At 54.6% G+C, this 24482-nt stretch overlaps 1 protein-coding gene across 1 annotated transcript in view; it reads left to right on the forward strand.

Moving 5' to 3' along the window:
* The window catches only part of LOC140387012 (scavenger receptor class F member 2-like), a 218139-nt gene that overhangs the window by 11965 nt on the left and 181692 nt on the right, over nucleotides 1-24482 (forward strand). The window contains 3 exon segments of the mRNA XM_072469986.1: nucleotides 2628-3150; nucleotides 5745-5963; nucleotides 20614-20742. Coding sequence (XP_072326087.1) covers nucleotides 2628-3150; nucleotides 5745-5963; nucleotides 20614-20742 — 871 coding nt within the window.

Consider the following 24482-nt stretch of genomic DNA (forward strand, 5'->3'; position numbering starts at 1 on the left):
GCAGGCATTGGATTGACATCAGGCAGCAGGACCAGGTTCAGGTTCAGGTGTGATGCTAACTACAGTCAAATAGCTGATACACCCCAGAAAGACCATCCGTGTGAATGTTGAGAAGGACAAAGGAATAAGTGAGAAGCATTAGAGCCTCAATAATTACACTCACCTAATGTTGAACTGCAGGGAAACGGAAATTATCAAAACCTGCATTTATATAGCAGCAATGTAACCGGCAGCACGGTACCACAGTGGTTAGCACTGTTGCTTCACAGCACCAGGGTTTCCGGTTCGATTGTCACTGTCTGTGCGGAGTCTGCACGTTCTCCCCGTGTCTGCGTGGGTTTCCTCCGGGTGCTCCGGTTTCCTCCCACAGTCCAAAGATGTGCGGGTTAGGTGGATTGGACATTCTAAATTCTCCCTCTGTGTACCCGAACAGGCGCCGGAGTGTGGCGACTAGGGGATTGTCACAGTAACCTCATTGCAGTGTTAATGTAAGCCTACTTGTGACAATAATAAAGGTTATTATTATGTCGTAAAACATCCAAAAGTGTTTCAAAGACATTCCCCCAAAGTGAGACTGTGTCCCTACGGCGGCGTAAAAACGATGGAGCTTTACGTAGAACATAGAACATAGAACATAGAACATAGAACACTGTCAGAGAGTCAGTACTGAGGGAGTGCTGCACTGTCAGAGGGTCAGTACTGAGGGAGTGCTGCACTGTCAGAGGGTCAGTACTGAGGGAGTGCTGCACTGTCAGAGGGTCAGTACTGAGGGAGTGCTGCACTGTCAGAGGGTCAGTACTGAGGGAGTGCTGCACTGTCAGAGGGTCAGAACTGAGGGAGTGCTGCACTGTCAGAGGGTCAGTACTGAGGGAGTGCAGCACTGTCAGAGGGTCAGTACTGAGGGAGTGCTGCACTGTCAGAGGGTCAGTACAGAGGGAGTGCCGCACTGTCAGAGGGTCAGTACTGAGGGAGTGCTGCACTGTCAGAGGGTCAGTACTGAGGGAGTGCTGCACTGTCAGAGGGTCAGTACAGAGGGAGTGCTGCACTGTCAGAGGGTCAGTACTGAGGGAGTGCTGCACTGTCAGAGGGTCAGTACTGAGGGAGTGCTGCATTGTCAGAGGGTCAGTACTGAGGGAGTGCTGCACTGTCAGAGGGTCAGTACTGAGGGAGTGCCGCACTGTCAGAGGGTCAGTACTGAGGGAGTGCTGCACTGTCAGAGAGTCAGTACTGAGGGAGTGCCGCACTGTCAGAGGGTCAGTACTGAGGGAGTGCTGCATTGTCAGAGGGTCAGTACTGAGGGAGTGCTGCACTGTCAGAGGGTCAGTACTGAGGGAGCGCTGCACTGTCAGAGGGTCAGTACTGAGGGAGCGCTGCACTGTCAGAGGGTCAGTACTGAGGGAGTGCTGCACTGTCAGAGGGTCAGTACTGAGGGAGCGCTGCACTGTCAGAGGGTCAGTACTGAGGGAGTGCCGCACTGTCAGAGAGTCAGTACTGAGGGAGTGCTGCACTGTCAGAGGGTCAGTACTGAGGGAGTGCTGCACTGTCAGAGAGTCAGTACTGAGGGAGTGCTGCACTGTCAGAGGGTCAGTACTGAGGGAGTGCTGCACTGTCAGAGGGTCAGTACTGAGGGAGTGCTGCACTGTCAGAGGGTCAGTACTGAGGGAGTGCCGCACTGTCAGAGGGTCAGTACAGAGGGAGTGCCGCACTGTCAGAGAGTCAGTACTGAGGGAGTGCTGCACTGTCAGAGGGTCAGTACTGAGGGAGTGCTGCACTGTCAGAGGGTCAGTACTGAGGGAGCGCTGCACTGTCAGAGGGTCAGTACTGAGGGAGTGCTGCACTGTCAGAGGGTCAGTACTGAGGGAGTGCTGCACTGTCAGAGGGTCAGCACTGAGGGAGTGCTGCACTGTCAGAGTGTCAGTACTGAGAGAGTGCTGCACTGTCAGAGGGTCAGAACTGAGGGAGTGCTGCACTGTCAGAGGGTCAGTACTGAGGGAGTGCCGCACTGTCAGAGGGTCAGTACTGAGGGAGCACTGCACTGTCAGAGGGTCAGTACTGAGGGAGTGCCGCACTGTCAGAGGGTCAGCACTGAGGGAGTGCTGCACTGTCAGAGGGTCAGTACTGAGAGAGTGCTGCACTGTCAGAGGGTCAGAACTGAGGGAGTGCCGCACTGTCATATGGTCAGTACTGAGGGAGTGCCGCACAGTCAGAGAGTCAGTACTGAGGGAGTGCCGCACTGTCAGAGGGTCAGTACTGAGGGAGTGCCGCACTGTCAGAGGGTCAGTACTGAGGGAGCACTGCACTGTCAGAGGGTCAGTACTGAGGGAGTGCCGCACTGTCAGAGGGTCAGTACTGGGGGAGTGCCGCACTGTCAGAGGGGTATGTGGGGGAAGATTGGAGGATTTCCCCTGGGTGTCCTGGGGCCAAAATATATCCCTGAAACCCACCTCAGCGGAAACAAATGCTGTGGCCGTTTTCAGGTTGAAGTTTCGGCAGCGTGCTGTGTAAAGATGAGCAGCCCTGTTTCTCGATTTGAACATGTATTCCATTGGCTGTGAGATAGTCTGTGACACATTGAGTTGGTGGAAGTCGCTGTGGAAATCACAAACCTTGTGCTTTTGTCCCTGCAGGGTGTCCGGAGCAGTTCTGGGGCCCAGAGTGCCGGGATGCCTGCCCCTGCCATCCTTATGGGACGTGTGATGCCGTGTCAGGGGTTTGTACCTGCTCCCAGGGTCGCTGGGGCCCGCACTGTGCCATGAGGTGCCAATGCAGGCACGGGCGCTGCGACCCAGGGACTGGCCGCTGCCTATGCCAACCTGGCTGGTGGGGTGCTGACTGCAGCAAGACGTGCATGTGCCACCTGGAGCACTCGCTCTGCCACCCAGCCACTGGCGAGTGTAACTGCTCCTCCGGGTACTGGGGCAAGCAGTGCAACATCTACTGTTTCTGTAACCGATCTGCCTGTGCCCAGCTGACTGGAGTGTGCGAGTGTCGTGAGGGCTGGTGGGGCTCCCTGTGTGAGAAAAGGTGTTCCTGTGTCCACGGGAGATGTATCGCCAGCAACGGGCAGTGTAGGTGCCACACTGGGTACCAGGGACAGAGTTGCAGAGACACCTGTACTGCCGGCTACTATGGAAATAACTGCAGGAAAAGGTAAGAGCAAACTTTATCAGGGTACGTGCTGAATTACCGTGTCTGTAATCACCTTTATAGAATCATAGAATTTACAGTGCAGAAGGAGGCCATTCAGCCCATCGAGTCTGCACCAGCCCTTGGAAAGAGCACCCTACTTTTTTTTTAAAGTATTTTTATTAAGGTTTTGCAGAATTTTTCAGAATAAAGCAGTAGTAACAATAATAACAAAACAAACTAGAGTGAACATTAACATAGTGCAAGAAGAGAATGTACAATAACAATTAAATAGACATTACCCCACGCGACTCAGTCTTCCCACACAGGAGCACCCTACTCAAGCCCACACCTCCACCCTACCCCGTAACCCCACCTAACCTTTTGGACACTAAGGGCAATTGATCACGGCCAATCCACCTAACCTGCACGTCTTTGGACTGTGGGAGGAAACCGGAGCACCCGGAGGAACCCCTCGCAGACACGGGGTGGATGTGCAGACTCCGCACAGACAGTGACCCAAGCCGGGAATCGAACCTGGGACCCTGGAGCTGTGAAGCAACAGTGCCAACCCTCGATTACTTTCTGAAATTGCAGCCGTTCTTTGTAACCTCTCTGGGGTCATCGATGGCATTTTGTTAACTTATAACCTGTTCATTTATCCAGAGAACAGCCATTGCTTTGGCTCTTGATGTTCACAGAATCGCCGAATGTTTACAGTGCAGGAGCAGGCCATTCGGCCCACCCAGTCTGCACTGGCTCTCTGGGAGAGCATTCTACCTCGTCCCGCTCCCCTGCCTTATCCCCGGAACCTTGCGCATTCATAGAATTTACAGAGCAGAAGGAGGCCATTCAGCCCATCGAGACTGCACCGGCTCTTAGAAAGAGCACCCTACCCAAGGTCAACACCGCCACTCTATCCCCATAACCCAGTAACCCCACCCAACACTAAGGGCAATTTTGGACACTAAGGGCAATTTATCATGGCCAATCCACCTAACCTGCACATCTTTGGATTCTTTTTGGATAACAATCCAATTCCCTTTTGAATATCTCGATCGAACCTGCCTCCACCACCCTCTCAGGAAGTTCATTCCAGATTCCAACCACCCACAAAGTGAAAACAATTTCCTCACACATTTTTACCCATTTTGCCAATTATTTTGAATCTGTGTGTGGTGAATGTGTTATGGCAGCCATTAGCACTGTATTGCATTGTACTATGTTGTTGCTCTTGTGGGCTCCACCTATGGACCAGTGTATTGTATTACACCGCATTGTATCATATTGGTGCCCTTGTGGGCTCCGCCCCCTCGCGGGAGGTATATAGAGCTGCTGCCCTGCAGGCGGCTCTCAGTGCGGAGCAGGCGCAGGCAGGCGCAGTTCTAGCTGATTCAAGCCACTGATCTCTTCAATTCTTCGTCTCGTGTGAATTGATGGTTGCATCACTGTGTCTCGTACTTGATGCTCTCTTGAGTGGGAACAGTTTCTCACTATTTACCCTGTCTAAACCCCTCAGGATCTAGAATACCTCTGTCCAGTCTCCTCTCAGCCTTCTTTTCTCCCAGGAAAACAGTCCCAACCTCTCCAATCTATCCCCATAGCTACAGGTCTTTCTTGTGGAATCATTCTTGTGAATCACCTCTGTTCTCTCTCCAATGTCGTCACATCCTTCCTCGGGTCTGACACCCAGAACTGGACACAGTCTCCCGATGCGCCACCCCCCCCCCCCCCCCCCCCCGGCGATTCTCTGGCCCACGATGGGCCGAGTGGCCCCCCGTTTTCGGCCAGTCCCACCAGGCGTATATCACACCAGGTATTTACCAGCGGGACCTGGCTGCGTGGGGGGCCTCCGGGGTCCTCGGGGGGGGGGGGGGATCTGGCCCCGGGAGGTGCCCCCACGGTGGCCTGGCCCGCGATCGGGGCCTACCGATCCGCGGGCGGGCCTGTGCCGTGGGGGCACTCTATTCCTCCGCCTCGGCTGCTGTGGTCCTCTGCCGTGGTCGATGCGGAGATTAACCCCCCCTGCGCATGGGTTGGGTTGACGGCAGCACACGCTGGCGTTCCCGCGCATGCAATAAATCGTGCCGGCTGGCGGAGGCCCTTCCCCGCCCGCCGGTGCGGCACAAACCACTCCGGGGCCCAGCCTGGCCCCTGAAGGTGTGGAGGATTCCGCACCTTTGGGGCGGCCCGACGCCGGAGTGATTGACGCCACTCCTTCCCGCCGGACTTGCGCGCCCCGCCGATTCCCGCAGAATCCCGCCCCGGATAGTTTGGCCGCCTGTCCTTGTATCTCTGCATGTGACTCAGTATCAAATTTTTTCCATCATTGCTTTAGGGCGCTACGTCAATGCACAATGGTGTAATTGCTGTGTGACTGTTTACATCGGGATTTTGAGTTTTCGAAGTGGCCGTCCGGCTCTCTCGCGGAAATGTCCTTGTGAGGGTAGGTTGGCCGGTGTCCTGTTGCCCCAGATTGATGTCCATGTTTCCAGCTCTAGCCCCACATCAGCTCAAGACTGTGTCTTCACTGCGCGGTGCACGACTGCGCTGTATTCCCCTGGCTTGTTGGACGGTCCGTTTCGCTGGGTGTAACGAACCTTGTGTGCCCCTCTCAGATGCGGTCACTGCCGGGAGTCGCAGCCCTGCTCCCCAGTCGATGGTTCCTGTCAGCCCTGTCAGCTCGGTTGGAATGGAAGTCGCTGTGACCAGCCCTGCGCCCCGGGATTTCACGGCAAAAACTGCGCGGACAGATGCCCAACCTGCCGGGAAGGGGAGACGTGCAACTCTGTGACTGGGATTTGCCAAGCCTGCAATGCCGGCTGGATTGGGCCCAGGTAAGGGGTTCCAGGTTGGAAACGTGCCTTTCACTGAGCGCGGTGTTAGAGGGTCACAGAAAGATGGGACTGGCATTGCCGGAAAACCTTCACATCCTGTCCCACCCAGAGTGCCTGGGAGAACATACATTATTTCACAGTTTGGTTCGTTTTGACTGGTGCAGAAATACAGCAGCCAATTTATACACAGCAACACCTTCAAACAATATGGAGTTCAATGGCATGTTTTCTGTATAATGATACTGGTTGAAGGGCCGATATTAGCCAGGACATGACCAGATCGACAAAGTCTCAGACTCCAAAATATCCATTCGAGCAGCAGACAGAACACTTCTTCAAACTCTCGATGGAATGATGGTAACTTTCACTGCAGCATTCCCTCAGTACTGACCCTCTGACAGTGCGGCACTCCCTCAGTACTGACCCTCTGACAGTGCAGCACTCCATCAGTACTGACCCTCAGACAGTGCAGCACTCCCTCAGTACTGACCCTCTGACAGTGCGGCACTCCCTCAGTACTGACCCTCTGACAGTGCGGCACTCCCTCAGAACTGACCCTGTGACAGTGCAGCACTCCCTCAGTACTGACCCTCTGACAGTGCATCACTCCCTCAGAACTGACCCTCTGACAGTGCAGCACTCCGTCAGTACTGACAATCTGACAGTGCAGCACTCCCTCAGTACTGACCCCTGACAGTACAGCGCTCTCTCAGGACTGACCCCCTGACAGGACAGCACTCCCTGAGTACTGACTCTCTGACAGTTCATCACTCCCTCAGTACTGACCCTCTGACAGTGCAGCATTCCCTCAGTACAGACCCACTGACAGTGCAGCACTCCCTCAGTACTGACCCTCTGACAATGCGGCACTCCCTCAGTACTGACCCTCTGACAGTGCAGCACTCCCTCAGTACTGACCTTCTGACAGTGCGGCGCTCCCTCAGCACTGATCCTCTGACAGTGCAGCACTCCCTCAGTACTGACTCTCTGACAGTGCGGCACTCACTCAGTACTGACCCTCTGACAGTGCAGCATTCCCTCAGTACTGGCTGTCTGTAGTGCGGCACTCCCTCAGTACTGGCCCTCTGACAGTGCAGCACTCCCTCAGTACTGATCCTCTGATAATGCAGCACTCCCTCAGTACAGACCCTCTGACAGTGCAGCATTCCCTCAGTACTGGCTGTCTGCAGTGCGGCACTCCCTCAGCACTGGCCCTCTGACAGTGCAGCACTCCCTCAGTACTGATCCTCTGACAGTGCAGCATTCCCTCAGTACTGGCTGTCTGCAGTGCGGCACTCCCTCAGCACTGGCCCTCTGACAGTGCAGCACTCCCTCAGTACTGATCCTCTGACAGTGCAGCATTCCCTCAGTACTGGTCGTCTGCAGTGCGGCACTCCCTCAGTACTGACCCTCTGACAGTGCAGCACTCCCTCAGTACTGACGCTCTGACAGTGCAGCACTCCCTCAGTACTGACCCTCTGACAGTGCAGCACTCCCTTAGTACTGAACCGCTGACAGTGCAGCACTCCGTCAGTACTGAACCTCTGACAGTGCAGCATCCCTCAGTACTGACCCTCTGACAGTGCAGCACTCCTTCAGTACTGACCCTCTGACAGTGCGGCACTCCCTCAGTCCTGACCCTCTGACAGTGCGGCACTCCCTCAGTACTGACCCTCTGACAGTGCGACACTCCCTCAGTCCTGACCCTCTGACAGTGCAGCGCTCCCTCAGTACTGACCCCCTGACAGTACAGCACTCCCTCAGTCGTGACCCTCTGACAGTACAGCACTCCCTCAGTACTGACCCTCTGACCGTGCAGCACTCCCTCAGTACTGACCCCCTGACAGTACAGCACTCCCTCAGAACTGACCCTCTGACAGTGCAGAACTCCCTCAGTACTGACCCCCTGACAGTACAGCACTCCCTCAGAACTGACCCTCTGACAGTGCAGCACTCCCTCAGTACTGACCCTCTGACAGTGCGGCACTCCCTCAGTACTGACTCTCTGACAGTACAGCACTCCCTCAGTACTGACCCCCTGACAGTACAGCACTCCCTCAGTACTGACTCTCTGACAGAACATCACTCCCTCAGTACTGACCCTCTGACAGTGCGGCACTCCCTCAGTACTGACCCTCTGACAGTGCAGCACTCCCTCATTACTGACCCTCTGACAGTGCAGCACTCCCTCAGTACTGACCCTCTGACAGTGTGGCGCTCCCTCAGTACTGACCTTCTGACAGTGCGGCACTCCCTCAGTACTGACCCTCTGACAGTGCAGCACGCCCTCAGTACTGACCCTCTGACAGTGCAGTGCGCCCTCAGTATTGACCCTCTGACAGTGCAGCACTCCCTCATTACTGACCCTCTGACAGTGCAGCACTCCCTCAGTACTGACCCTCTGACAGTGCGGCACTCCCTCAGTACTGGCTGTCTGTAGTGCGGCACTCCCTCAGTACTGACGCTCTGACAGTGCAGCACTCCCTCAGGACTGACCCTCTGACAGTGCAACGCTCCCTCAGTACTGACCCTCTGACAGTGCAGCACTCCCTCAGTACTGACCCTCTGACAGTGCAGCATTCCCTCAGTACTGACCCTCTGACAATGCAGCACTCCCTCAGTACTGACCCTCTGACAGTGCGGCACTCCCTCAGTACTGACTCTGTGACAGTACGGCACTCCCTCAGTACTGACCCCCTGACAGTACAGCACTCCCTCAGTACTGACTCTCTGACAGTACATCACTCCCTCAGTACTGACCCTCTGACAGTGCGGCACTCCCTCTGTACTGACGCCCTGACAATACAGCACTCCCTCAGTCCTGACCCTCTGACAGTACAGCACTCCGTCAGTACTGACCATCTGACAGTGCGGCACTCCCTCAGTACTGACTCTCTGACAGTACAGCACTCCCTCAGTACTGACCCTCTGACAGTGTGGCGCTCCCTCAGTACTGACCCTCTGACAGTGCGGCGCTCCCTCAGTACTGACCCTCTGGCACTGCGGCACTCCCTCAGTACTGACCCTCTGACAGTGCAGCACTCCCTCTGCACTGACCCTCAGACAGTGCAGCACTCCCTCAGTACTGACCCTCTGACAGTGCGGCACTCCCTCAGTACTGACCCTCTGACAGTGCAGCACTCCATCAGTACTGACCCTCAGACAGTGCAGCACTCCCTCAGTACTGACCCTCTGACAGTGCGGCACTCCCTCAGTACTGACCCTCTGACAGTGCGGCACTCCCTCAGAACTGACCCTGTGACAGTGCAGCACTCCCTCAGTACTGACCCTCTGACAGTGCATCACTCCCTCAGAACTGACCCTCTGACAGTGCAGCACTCCGTCAGTACTGACAATCTGACAGTGCAGCACTCCCTCAGTACTGACCCCTGACAGTACAGCGCTCTCTCAGGACTGACCCCCTGACAGGACAGCACTCCCTGAGTACTGACTCTCTGACAGTTCATCACTCCCTCAGTACTGACCCTCTGACAGTGCAGCATTCCCTCAGTACAGACCCACTGACAGTGCAGCACTCCCTCAGTACTGACCCTCTGACAATGCGGCACTCCCTCAGTACTGACCCTCTGACAGTGCAGCACTCCCTCAGTACTGACCTTCTGACAGTGCGGCGCTCCCTCAGCACTGATCCTCTGACAGAGCGGCACTCCCTCAGTACTGACTCTCTGACAGTGCGGCACTCACTCAGTACTGACCCTCTGACAGTGCAGCATTCCCTCAGTACTGGCTGTCTGTAGTGCGGCACTCCCTCAGTACTGGCCCTCTGACAGTGCAGCACTCCCTCAGTACTGATCCTCTGATAATGCAGCACTCCCTCAGTACAGACCCTCTGACAGTGCAGCATTCCCTCAGTACTGGCTGTCTGCAGTGCGGCACTCCCTCAGCACTGGCCCTCTGACAGTGCAGCACTCCCTCAGTACTGATCCTCTGACAGTGCAGCATTCCCTCAGTACTGGCTGTCTGCAGTGCGGCACTCCCTCAGCACTGGCCCTCTGACAGTGCAGCACTCCCTCAGTACTGATCCTCTGACAGTGCAGCATTCCCTCAGTACTGGTCGTCTGCAGTGCGGCACTCCCTCAGTACTGACCCTCTGACAGTGCAGCACTCCCTCAGTACTGACGCTCTGACAGTGCAGCACTCCCTCAGTACTGACCCTCTGACAGTGCAGCACTCCCTTAGTACTGAACCGCTGACAGTGCAGCACTCCGTCAGTACTGAACCTCTGACAGTGCAGCATCCCTCAGTACTGACCCTCTGACAGTGCAGCACTCCTTCAGTACTGACCCTCTGACAGTGCGGCACTCCCTCAGTCCTGACCCTCTGACAGTGCGGCACTCCCTCAGTACTGACCCTCTGACAGTGCGACACTCCCTCAGTCCTGACCCTCTGACAGTGCAGCGCTCCCTCAGTACTGACCCCCTGACAGTACAGCACTCCCTCAGTCGTGACCCTCTGACAGTACAGCACTCCCTCAGTACTGACCCTCTGACCGTGCAGCACTCCCTCAGTACTGACCCCCTGACAGTACAGCACTCCCTCAGAACTGACCCTCTGACAGTGCAGAACTCCCTCAGTACTGACCCCCTGACAGTACAGCACTCCCTCAGAACTGACCCTCTGACAGTGCAGCACTCCCTCAGTACTGACCCTCTGACAGTGCGGCACTCCCTCAGTACTGACTCTCTGACAGTACAGCACTCCCTCAGTACTGACCCCCTGACAGTACAGCACTCCCTCAGTACTGACTCTCTGACAGAACATCACTCCCTCAGTACTGACCCTCTGACAGTGCGGCACTCCCTCAGTACTGACCCTCTGACAGTGCAGCACTCCCTCATTACTGACCCTCTGACAGTGCAGCACTCCCTCAGTACTGACCCTCTGACAGTGTGGCGCTCCCTCAGTACTGACCTTCTGACAGTGCGGCACTCCCTCAGTACTGACCCTCTGACAGTGCAGCACGCCCTCAGTACTGACCCTCTGACAGTGCAGTGCGCCCTCAGTATTGACCCTCTGACAGTGCAGCACTCCCTCATTACTGACCCTCTGACAGTGCAGCACTCCCTCAGTACTGACCCTCTGACAGTGCGGCACTCCCTCAGTACTGGCTGTCTGTAGTGCGGCACTCCCTCAGTACTGACGCTCTGACAGTGCAGCACTCCCTCAGGACTGACCCTCTGACAGTGCAACGCTCCCTCAGTACTGACCCTCTGACAGTGCAGCACTCCCTCAGTACTGACCCTCTGACAGTGCAGCATTCCCTCAGTACTGACCCTCTGACAATGCAGCACTCCCTCAGTACTGACCCTCTGACAGTGCGGCACTCCCTCAGTACTGACTCTGTGACAGTACGGCACTCCCTCAGTACTGACCCCCTGACAGTACAGCACTCCCTCAGTACTGACTCTCTGACAGTACATCACTCCCTCAGTACTGACCCTCTGACAGTGCGGCACTCCCTCTGTACTGACGCCCTGACAATACAGCACTCCCTCAGTCCTGACCCTCTGACAGTACAGCACTCCGTCAGTACTGACCATCTGACAGTGCGGCACTCCCTCAGTACTGACTCTCTGACAGTACAGCACTCCCTCAGTACTGACCCTCTGACAGTGTGGCGCTCCCTCAGTACTGACCTTCTGACAGTGCGGCACTCCCTCAGTGCTGATCCTCTGACAGTGCAGTGCGCCCTCAGTACTGATCCTCTGATAATGCAGCACTCCCTCAGAACTGACCCTCTGACAGTGCAACGCTCCCTCAGTACTGACCCTCTGACAGTGCAGCACTCCCTCAGTACTGACCCTCTGACAGTGCAGCATTCCCTCAGTACTGACCCTCTGATAATGCAGCACTCCCTCAGTACTGACCCTCTGACAGTGCAACGCTCCCTCAGTACTGAACATCTGACACTGCAGCGCTCCCTCAGTCCTGACCCTCTGACAGTGCAGCACTCCCTCAGTACTGACTCTCTGACAGTGCAGCACTCCCTCAGAACTGACCCTGTGACAGTGCGGCACTCCCTCAGTACTGACCCTCTGACAGTGCAGCATTCCCTCAGTACTGACCCTCTGACAGTGCAGCACTCCCTCAGAATTGACCCTGTGACAGTGCAGCACTCCCTCAGTACTGACCCTCTGACAGTGCAGCACTCCCTCAGAACTGACCCTCTGACAGTGCAGCACTCCGTCAGTACTGACCATCTGACAGTGCAGCACTCCCTCAGTACTGACCCCCTGACAGTACAACGCTCCCTCAGGACTGACCGTCTGACAGTGCGGCACTCCCTCAGTACTGACTCTCTGACAGTACAGCACTCCCTCAGTACTGACCCCCTGACAGTACAGCACTCCCTCAGTACTGACTCTCTGACAGTTCATCACTCCCTCAGTACTGACCCTCTGACAGTGCGGCAGTCCCTCAGTACTGACCCCCTGACAATACAGCACTCCCTCAGTCCTGACCCTCTGACAGTACAGCACTCCGTCAGTACTGAACCGCTGACAGTGCAGCACTCCGTCAGTACTGACCCTCTGACAGTGCAGCACTCCCTCAGTACTGACCCTCTGACAGGGCAGCACTCCCTCAGCACTGACCCTCTGACAGTGCAGCATTCCCTCAGTACAGACCCACTGACAGTGCAGCACTCCCTCAGTACTGACCCTCTGACAGTGCGGCACTCCCTCAGTACTGACCCTCTGACAGTGCAGCACTCCCTCAGTACTGACCCTCTGACAGTGCAGCACTCCCTCAGTCCTGACCCTCTGACAGTGCGGCACTCCTTCAGTACTGACACTCTGACGGTGCAGCGCTCCCTCAGTACTGACCCCCTGACAGTACAGCACTCCCTCAGTCCTGACCCTCTGACAGTACAGCAGTCCCTCAGTACTGACTCTCTGACAGTTCATCACTCCCTCAGTACTGACCATCTGACAGTGCGGCAGTCCCTCAGTACTGACCCCCTGACAATACAGCACTCCCTCAGTCCTGACCCTCTGACAGTACAGCACTCCGTCAGTACTGACCATCTGACAGTGCCGCACTCCCTCAGTACTGACCCCCTGACAGTACAGCGCTCCCTCAGGACTGACCCTCTGACAGTGTGGCGCTCCCTCAGTACTGATCCTCTGACAGTGCAGCACTCCCTCAGTACTGACCCTCTGACAGTGCGGCACTCCCTCAGTACTGACCCTCTGACAGTGCAGCATTCCCTCAGTACTAGCCCTCTGACAGTGCAGCACTCCCTCAGAACTGACCCTGTGACAGTGCAGCACTCCCTCAGTACTGGCTGTCTGTAGTGCGGCACTCCCTCAGTACTGACCCTCTGACAGTGCAGCACTCCGTCAGTACTGACCCTCTGACAGTGCAGCACTCCCTAAGTACTGACCCTCTGACAGTGCAGCACTCCCTCAGTACTGAACCGCTGACAGTGCAGCACTCCGTCAGTACTGACCCTCTGACAGTGCAGCACTCCCTCAGTACTGACCCTCTGACAGTGCAGCACTCCCTAAGTACTGACCCTCTGACAGTGCAGCACTCCCTCAGTACTGAACCGCTGACAGTGCAGCACTCCGTCAGTACTGACCCTCTGACAGCGCAGCACTCCCTCAGTACTGACCCTCTGACAGTGCAGCACTCCCTCAGTACTGACCCTCTGACAGTGCAGCACTCCCTCAGTACTGACCCTCTGACAGTGCAGCATTCCCTCAGTACAGACCCACTGACAGTGCAGCACTCCCTCAGTGCTGACCCTCGGACAGTGCAGCACTCCCTCAGTACTGACCCTCTGACAATGCGGCACTCCCTCAGTACTGACCCTCTGACAGTGCAGCACTCCCTCAGTACTGACCCTCTGACAGTGCAGCACTCCCTCAGTCTTGACCCTCTGACAGTGCGGCACTCCTTCAGTACTGACCCTCTGACGGTGCAGCGCTCCCTCAGTACTGACCCCCTGACAGTACAGCACTCCCTCAGTCCTGACCCTCTGACAGTACAGCACTCCGTCTGTACTGACCCTCTGACCGTGCAGCACTCCCTCAGAACTGACCCTCTGACAGTGCAGCACTCCCTCAGTACTGACCATCTGACAGTGCAGCACTCCCTCAGTACCGACCCCCTGACAGTACAGCGCTCCCTCAGGACTGACCCTCTGACAGTGCGGCACTCCCTCAGTACTGACTCTCTGACAGTACAGCACTCCCTCAGTACTGACCCCCTGACAGTACAGCACTCCCTCAGTACTGACTCTCTGACAGTACATCACTCCCTCAGTACTGACCCTCTGACAGTGCGGCACTCCCTCAGTACTGACCCCCTGACAATACAGCACTCCCTCAGTCCTGACCCTCTGACAGTACAGCACTCCATCAGTGCTGACCATCTGACAGTGCAGCACTCCCTCAATACTGACCCTCTGACAGTGCGGCATCCCTCAGTACTGACCCTCTGACAGTGCAGCACTCCCTCAGTACTGACCCCCTGACAGTAAAGCGCTCCCTCAGGACTGACCCTCTGACAGTGCGACACTCCCTCAGTCCTGGCTCTCTGACAGTACAGCACTCCCTCAGTACTGACCCTCTGACAGTGTGGCGCTCCCTCAGTACTGACCTTCTGACAGTGCGGCACTCCCTCAGTACTGATCCTCTGACAGTGCGGCACTCCCTCAGTACAGACCCTCTGACAGTGCGGCACTCCCTCAGTACTGACCCTCTGACAGTGCAGCACTCCCTCAGTACTGACCCTCTGACAGTGCGGCACTCCCTCAGTACTGACCCTCTGACAGTGCAGCACTCCCTCAGTACAGACCCTCTGACAGTGCGGCACTCCCTCAGTACTGACCCTCTGACAGTGCAGCACTCCCTCAGTACAGACCCTCTGACAGTGCGGCACTCCCTCAGTACTGACCCTCTGACAGTGCGGCACTCCCTCAGTACTGGCTGTCTGTAGTGCGGCACTCCCTCAGTACTGGCCCTCTGACAGTGCAGCACTCCCTAAGTACTGACCCTCTGACAGTGCAGCACTCCCTCAGTACTGAACCGCTGACAGTGCAGCACTCCGTCAGTACTGACCCTCTGACAGTGCAGCACTCCCTCAGTACTGACCCTCTGACAGTGCAGCACTCCCTCAGTACTGACCCTCTGACAGTGCAGAACTCCCTCAGTACTGACCCTCTGACAGTGCAGCATTCCCTCAGTACAGACCCACTGACAGTGCAGCAGTCCCTCAGTAATGACCCTCTGACAGTGCGGCACTCCCTCAGTACTGACCCTCTGACAGTGCAGCACTCCCTCAGTAATGACCATCAGACAGTGCAGCACTCCGTCAGTACTCACCCCCTGACAGTGCAGCACTCCCTCAGTACTCACCCCCTGACAGTACAGCGCTCCCTCAGGACTGAGCCTCTGACAGTGCAGCACTCCCTCAGTACTGACCCTCTGACAGTGTGGCGCTCCCTCAGTACTGATCCTCTGACAATGCAGTGCGCCCTCAGAATTGACCCACTGACATTTCAGCAATCCCTCAGTACTGGCCCTCTGACAGTGCGGCACTCCCTCTGTACTGACGCTCTGAAGGTGCAGCGCTCCCTCAGTACTGACCCTCTGACAGTGCAGCACTCCCTCAGTACTGACCCTCTGACAGTGCAACGCTCCCTCAGTACTGACTCTCTGACAGTGCAGCACTCCCTCAGTACTGACTCTCTGACAGTGCAGCATTCCCTCAGTACTGACCCCCTGACTGTGCAGCACTCCCTCAGTACTGACGCTCTGACAGTGCGGCACTCCCTCAGTACTGACCCTCTGACAGTGCCGCACTCCCTCAGTTCCGACCCTCCGACAGTGCGGCACCCCCTCAGTACTGACCCTCTGACAATGCAGCACTTCCTCAGTACTGACCGTCTGACAGTGCAGCGCTCCATCAGTACTGACCCGCTGACAGTGCAGCACTCCCTCAGTCCTGACCCACTGACAGGATAGCACTCCCTCAGTACTGACCCTCTGACAGTGCAGCACTCCCTCAGTACTGAACATCTGACACTGCAGCGCTCCCTCAGTCCTGACCCTCTCACAGTGCGGCACTCCCTCAGTACTGACCCTCTGACAGTGCAGCATTCCCTCAGTACTGACCCTCTGACAGTGCAGCATTCCCTCAGTACTGACCCTCTGACAGTGCAGCACTCCCTCAGTACTGACCCTCTGACAGTGCAGCATTCCCTCTGTACTGGCTGTCTGTAGTGCGGCACTCCCTCAGTACTGACCCTCTGACAGTGCAACGCTCCCTCAGTACTGACTCTCTGACAGTGCAGCACTCCCTCAGTACTGACTCTCTGACAGTGCAGCATTCCCTCAGTACTGACCCCCTGACTGTGCAGCACTCCCTCAGTACTGACGCTCTGACAGTGCGGCACTCCCTCAGTACTGACCCTCTGACAGTGCCGCAATCCCTCAGTACCGACCCTCCGACAGTGCGGCACTCCCTCAGTACTGACCCTCTGACAATGCAGCACTTCCTCAGTACTGACCCTCTGACAGTGCAGCGCTCCATCAGTACTGACCCGCTGACAGTGCAGCACTCCCTCAGTCCTGACCCACTGACAGGACAGCACTCCCTCAGTACTGACCCTCTTACAGTGCGGCACTCCCTCAGTACTGACTCTCTGACAGTACAGCACTCCCTCAGTACTGACCCCCTGACAGTACAGCACTCCCTCAGGACTGACTCTCTGACAGTACATCACTCCCTCAGTACTGACCCTCTGACAGTGCGGCACTCCCTCAGTACTGGCTCCCTGACAATACAGCACTCCCTCAGTCCTGACCCCCTGACAGTACAGCACTCCGTCAGTACTGACCATCTGACAGTGCGGCACTCCCTCAGTACTGACTCTCTGACAGTACAGCACTCCCTCAGCACTGACCCTCTGACAGTGTGGCGCTACCTCAGTACTGACCCTCTGACAGTGCAGCACTCCCTCAGTACTGACCGTCTTAAAGTGCGGCACTCCCTCAGTACTGACTCTCTGACAGTACAGCACTCCCTCAGTACTGACTCCCTGACAGTACAGCACTCCCTCAGTACTGACTCTCTAACAGTACATCACTCCCTCAGTACTGACAATCTGACAGTGCGGCACTCCCTCAGTCCTGGCCCTCTGACAGTACAGCACTCCCTCAGTGCTGATCCTCTGACAGTGCAGTGCACCCTCAGTACTGATCCTCTGATAATGCAGCACTCCCTCAGAACTGACCCTCTGACAGTGCAGCACTCCCTCAGTACTGACCCTCTGACAGTACAGCACTCCCTCAGTGCTGATCCTCTGACAGTGCAGTGCACCCTCAGTACTGATCCTCTGATAATGCAGCACTCCCTCAGAACTGACCCTCTGACAGTGCAGCACTCCCTCAGTACTGACGCTCTGACAGTGCAGCACTCCCTCAGTACTGACCCTCTGACAGTGCAACGCTCCCTCAGTACTGACCCTCTGACAGTGCAGCACTCCCTCAGTACTGACCCTCCGACAGTGCAGCATTCCATCAGTACTGACCCTCTGACAGTACAGCACTCCCTCAGTACTGACCCTCTGACAGTGCAACGCTCCCTCAGTACTGACCCTCTGACAGTGCAGCACTCCCTCAGTACTGACCCTCCGACAGTGCAGCATTCCCTCAGTACTGACCCTCTGACAGTACAGCACTCCCTCAGTACTGACCCTCCGACAGTGCGGCACTCCCTCAGTACTGACCCTCTGATAGTGCAGTATTCCCTCAGTACTGACCCTCTATAAGTGCAGCACTCCCTCAGTACTGACCCTCTGACAGTGCAGCACTCCCTCAGTACTGACCCCCTGACAGTGCAGCACTCCCTCAGTACGGACCCTCTGACAGTGCAGCACTCGCTCAGTACTGACCCTCTGACAGTGCAGCACTCCCTCAGTACTGACCCTCTGACAGTGCAGCACTCCCTCAATGCTGACCCTCTGACAGTGCAGCACTCCCTCAGTACTGACCGTCTTAAAGTGCGGCACTCCCTCAGTACTGACTCTCTGACAGTACAGCACTCCCTCAGTACTGACCCCCTGACAGTACAGCACTCCCTCAGTACTGACTCTCTGACAGTACATCACTCCCTCAGTACTGACAATCTGACAGTGCGGCACTCCCTCAGTCCTGGCCCTCTGACAGTACAGCACTCCCTCAGTGCTGATCCTCTGACAGTGCAGTGCACCCTCAGTACTGATCCTCTGATAATGCAGCACTCCCTCAGAACTGACCCTCTGACAGTGCAGCACTCCCTCAGTACTGACCCTCTGACAGTACAGCACTCCCTCAGTGCTGATCCTCTGACAGTGCAGTGCACCCTCAGTACTGATCCTCTGATAATGCAGCACTCCCTCAGAACTGACCCTCTGACAGTGCAGCACTCCCTCAGTACTGACGCTCTGACAGTGCAGCACTCCCTCAGTACTGACCCTCTGACAGTGCAACGCTCCCTCAGTACTGACCCTCTGACAGTGCAGCACTCCCTCAGTACTGACACTCCGACAGTGCAGCATTTTCTCAGTACTGACCCTCTGACAGTACAGCACTCCCTCAGTACTGACTCTCTGACAGTATATCACTCCCTCAGTACTGACCCTCTAACAGTGCGGCACTCCCTCAGTACTGACCCTCTGACAGTACAGCACTCCCTCAGTACTGACCCCCTGACAGTGCAGCACTCCCTCAGTACTGACCCCCTGACAGTGCAGCGCTCCCTCAGGACTGAGCCTCTGACAGTGCGGCACTCGCTCAGTACTGACTCTCTAACAGTACAGCACTCCCTCAGTACTGACCCTCTGACAGTGCAGTGCGCCCTCAGTATTGACTCTCTGACAGTGCAACGCTCCCTCAGTACTGACTCTCTGACATTGCAGCATTCCCTCAGTACTGACCCCCTGACTGTGCAGCACTCCCTCAGTACTGACGCTCTGACAGTGCGGCACTCCTTCAGTACTGACCCTCTGACAGTGCCGCACTCCCTCAGTACCGACCCTCCGACAGTGCGGCACTCCCTCAGTACTGACCCTCTGACAATGCAGCACTTCCTCAGTACTGACCCTCTGACAGTGCAGCGCTCCATCAGTACTGACCCGCTGACAGTGCAGCACTCCGTCAGTACAGACCCTCTGACAGTGCAGCGCTCCATCAGTACTGACCCGCTGACAGTGCAGCACTTCCTCAGTACTGACCCTCTGACAGTGCGGCGCTCCCACAATACAGACCCTCTGACAGTGCAGTACTCCCTCAGTACTGAACCGCTGACAGTGCAGCACTCTGTCAGTACTGACCCTCTGACAGTGCAGCACTCCCTCAGTACTGACCCTCTGACAGTGCAGCACTCCCTCAGTACTGACCCGCTGACAGTGTAGCACTCCCTCAGTGCTGACCCTCTGACAGTGCGGCACTCCCTCAGTACTGACCCTCTGACAGTGCGGCACTCCCTCAGTACTGACCGTCTGACAGTGCTGCACTCTCTCAGTACTGACCCTCTGACAGTGCGGCACTCCCTCAGTACTGACCCCCTGACAATACAGCACTCCCTCAGTCCTGACCCCCTGACAGTACAGCGCTCCCTCAGGACTGACCCTCTGACAGTGCGGCACTCCCTCAGTACTGACTCTCTGACAGTACAGCACTCCCTCAGTACTGACCCTCTCACAGTGTGGCGCTCCCTCAGTACTGACCTTCTGACAGTGCGGCACTCCCTCAGTACTGACCCCCTGACAGTGCAGCACTCGCTCAGTATTGACCCACTGACAGTGCAGCATTCCCTCAGTACTGACCCTCTGACAGTGCCGCACTCCCTCAATACTGTCCCTCCGACAGTGCGGCACTCCCTCAGTACTGACCCTCTGACAATGCAGCACTCCGTCAGTACTGACCCTCTGACAGTGCAGCACTCCCTCAGTACTGACCCTCCGACAGTGCGGCACTCCCTCAGTACTGACCCTCTGATAGTGCAGTATTCCCTCAGTACTGACCCTCTATAAGTGCAGCACTCCCTCAGTACTGACCCTCTGACAGTGCAGCACTCCCTCAGTACTGACCCTCTGACAGTGCAGCACTCCCTCAGTACTGACCCCCTGACAGTGCAGCACTCCCTCAGTACTGACCCTCTGACAGTGCAGCACTCGCTCAGTACTGACCCTCTGACAGTGCAGCACTCCCTCAGTACTGACCCTCTGACAGTGCAGCACTCCCTCAATGCTGATCCTCTGACAGTGCAGCACTCCCTCATTACTGACTCTCTGACAGTGAAGCACTCTCTCAGTACTGACCCTCTGACAGTGCAGCACTCCCTCAGTACTGACCCTCTGACAGTGCGGCACTCCCTCAGTACTGACCCTCTGACAGTGCGGCACTCGCTCAGTACTGACCCTCTGACAGTGCAGCACTCCCTCAGTACTGACCCTCTGACAGTGCAGCACTCCCTCAGTACTGACCCTCTGACAGTGTGGCACTCCCTCAGTACTGTACTGAGAATAATCTGCTGCGTGATTCACGATATTATTCCAGGCTGAGACGAGTTGGTTTAGATGTTTGACATTAGAATCAGTTTTATTGTCACAACCGTTCCTCTGTGTGTTGGTGTGCAGATGTGAATCCTCCTGCACATCTGGAACCTTTGGGCGTGGCTGTCGCTCGACCTGTGGAGAGTGTAACTATGGGAAGTGCCACCACGTGACAGGGGAGTGCCTCTGCCACGCAGGATATACTGGAGACAGGTAAGGAGTCACTTACAGATCAGTGTACACATGAAAATAGAGAGATAAGTGTCCCTCACTGCAGAGTGCATATGATGGAATCACTGTTTAATCCCCAGGGTGTGAGATAAGAGGAGCAGGAGGAGGCTATCCCGCCCTTCGAGCCTGTTCTGCTATTAAACATGATCTGGTTGATTCTCGATATCAATGCCACACCCCCGCACTCTCCCCCTCACCTTTAGAGTCTAGAAATCGATCTATTTTCTCGGTATCTATAGTCAATGATTCGCCTTCCACAGCTTCAGAAATGCCAGGTGCACCTTCTTCTGAGAATAGAAATTTCCCCTTGTCTTGGTTGTAAATGACCGCCCGTATCCTGGCAATGTGACCGGGTTCTGGTCCGTCCAGCCAGAGGTCACAATCTCCCTGTCTCCAGCCCGGTCAGAATTTTATATTTCACTTAGATCCCCTCTCATTCTTCTATCTTCCAGTTTATTCAGGCCCAGTCGAGCCGATATTCTTGGAATGACCATCTTCCGTCTCAGGAAGCAGTCTGATGATCCTTTGCTGCACTTCCTCTGTGGCAAATATATCCTGAAGGAGACTAAAACTGAGCACAATTCTCCCCAAGTGGTCTCCCCAAGGCCTGATGCAGCTGTTGTGAGACATCCTTACTACTAATTTCAAATGAAGCCAACATATCATTCAATTGCTTATTCAGCAGGGTGAGGGTCACTCACTGTGTAACTGTACAGAGTCACTGTTTATTCAGCAGGGTGAGGGTCACTCACTGTGTAACTGTACAGAGTCGCTGTTTATTCAGGGTGAGGATCACTCACTGTGTAACTGTACAGAGTCACTGTTTATTCAGCAGGGTGGGGATCACTCACTGTGTAACTGTACAGAGTCACTGTTTATTCAGCAGGGTGAGGATCACTCACTGTGTAACTGTACAGAGTCACTGTTTATTCAGCAGGGTGAGGATCACTCACTGTGTAACTGTACAGAGTCACTGTTTATTCAGCAGGGTGGGGATCACTCACTGTGTAACTGTACAGAGTCTCTGTTTATTCAGGGTGTGGATCACTCACTGTGTAACTGTACAGAGTCACTGTTTATTCAGGGTGAGGATCACTCACTGTGTAACTGTACAGAGTCACTGTTTATTCAGCAGGGTGAGGATCACTCACTGTGTAACTATACAGAGTCAGTGTTTATTCAGGGTGAGGATCACTCACTGTGTAACTGTACAGAGTCACTGTTTATTCAGCAGGGTGAGGATCACTCACTGTGTAACTGTACAGAGTCACTGTTTATTCAGGCTGAGGATCACTCACTGTGTAACTGTACAGAGTCACTGTTTATTCAGCAGGGTGAGGATCGCTCACTGTGTAACTGTACAGAGTCACTGTTTATTCAGTAGGGTGAGGATCACTCACTGTGTAACTGTACAGAGTCACTGTTTATTCAGTAGGATGAGGATCACTCACTGTGTAACTGCACAGAGTCACTGTTTATTCAGGGTGAGGATCACTCACTGTGTAACTGTACAGAGTCACTGTTTATTCAGGGTGAGGATCACTCACTGTGCAACTGTACAGAGTCACTGTTTATTCAGCAGGGTGAGGATCACTCACTGTGTAACTGTACAGAGTCAGTGTTTATTCAGGGTGAGGATCACTCACTGTGTAACTGTACAGAGTCACTGTTTATTCAGGGTGAGGATCACTCACTGTGTAACTGTACAGAGTCACTGTTTATTCAGTAGGGTGAGGATCACTCACTGTGTAACTGTACAGAGTCACTGTTTATTCAGCAGGGTGAGGATCACTCACTGTGTAACTGTACAGAGTCACTATTTATTCAGCAGGGTGAGGATCACTCACTGTGTAACTGTACAGAGTCACTGTTTATTCAGGGTGAGGATCACTCACTGTGTAACTGTACAGAGTCACTGTTTATTCAGCAGGGTGAGGGTCACTCACTGTGTAACTGTACAGAGTCACTGTTTATTCAGGGTGAGGATCACTCACTGTGTAACTGTACAGAGTCACTGTTTATTCAGCAGGGTGAGGATCACTCACTGTGTAACTGTACAGAGTCACTGTTTATTCAGCCGGGTGAGGATCACTCACTGCGTAACTGTACAGAGTCACTGTTTATTCAGCAGGGTGAGGGTCACTCACTGTGTAACTGTACAGAGTCACTGTTTATTCAGGGTGAGGGTCACTCACTGTGTAACTGTACAGAGTCACTATTTATTCAGGGTGAGGGTCACTCACTGTGTAACTGTACAGAGTCACTGTTTATTCAGCAGGGTGAGGATCACTCACTGTGTAACTGTACAGAGTCACTGTTTCTTCAGCAGGGTGAGGATCACTCACTGTGTAACTGTACAGAGTCACTGTTTATTCAGCAGGGTGAGGATCACTCACTGTGTAACTGTACAGAGTCACTGTTTATTCAGGGTGAGGATCACTCACTGTGTAACTGTACAGAGTCACTGTTTATTCAGCCGTGTGAGGATCACTCACTGTGTAACTGTACAGAGTCACTGTTTATTCAGGGTGAGGATCACTCACTGTGTAACTGTACAGAGTCACTGTTTATTCAGCAGGGTGAGGATCACTCACTGTGTAACTGTACAGAGTCACTGTTTATTCAGCAGGGTGAGGGTCACTCACTGTGTAACTGTACAGAGTCACTGTTTATTCAGGGTGAGGGGCACTCACTGTGTAACTGTACAGAGTCACTGTTTATTCAGCGTGTGGATCACTCACTGTGTAACTGTACAGTCACTGTTTATTCAGCAGGGTGAGGATCACTCACTGTGTAACTGTACAGAGTCACTGTTTATTCAGCAGGGCGAGAATCACTCACTGTGTAACTGTACAGAGTCACTGTATATTCCGGGTAAGAATCACTCACTGTGTAACTGTACAGAGTCACTGTTTATTCAGCAGGGTGAGGGTCACTCACTGTGTAACTGCACAGAGTCACTGTTTATTCAGGGTGAGGGTCACTCACTGTGTAACTGTACAGAGTCACTGTTTATTCCGGGTGAGGATCACTCACTGTGTAACTGTACAGAGTCACTGTTTATTCAGGGTGAGGATCACTCACTGTGTAACTGTACAGAGTCACTGTTTATTCAGCAGGGTGAGGGTCACTCACTGTGTAACTGTACAGAGTCACTGTTTATTCAGCAGGGTGAGGATCACTCCCTGTGTAACTGTACAGAGTCACTGTTTATTCAGCAGGGTGAGGGTCACTCACTGTGTAACTGTACAGAGTCACTGTTTATTCAGCAGGGTGAGGATCACTCACTGTGTAACTGTACAGAGTCACTGTTTATTCAGGGTGAGGATCACTCACTGTGTAACTGTACAGAGTCACTGTTTATTCAGGGTGAGGATCACTCACTGTGTAACTGTACAGAGTCACTGTTTATTCAGTAGGGTGAGGATCACTCACTGTGTAACTGTACAGAGTCACTGTTTATTCAGTAGGGTGAGGATCACTCACTGTGTAACTGCACAGAGTCACTGTTTATTCACGGTGAGGATCACTCACTGTGTAACTGTACAGAGTCACTGTTTATTCAGGGTGAGGATCACTCACTGTGTAACTGTACAGAGTCAGTGTTTATTCAGGGTGAGGATCACTCACTGTGTAACTGTACAGAGTCACTGTTTATTCAGGGTGAGGATCACTCACTGTGTAACTGTACAGAGTCACTGTTTATTCAGTAGGGTGAGGAT

Source organism: Scyliorhinus torazame, chromosome 12 (genome assembly GCF_047496885.1).
Source record: "Scyliorhinus torazame isolate Kashiwa2021f chromosome 12, sScyTor2.1, whole genome shotgun sequence".
Taxonomy (NCBI): domain Eukaryota; kingdom Metazoa; phylum Chordata; class Chondrichthyes; order Carcharhiniformes; family Scyliorhinidae; genus Scyliorhinus; species Scyliorhinus torazame.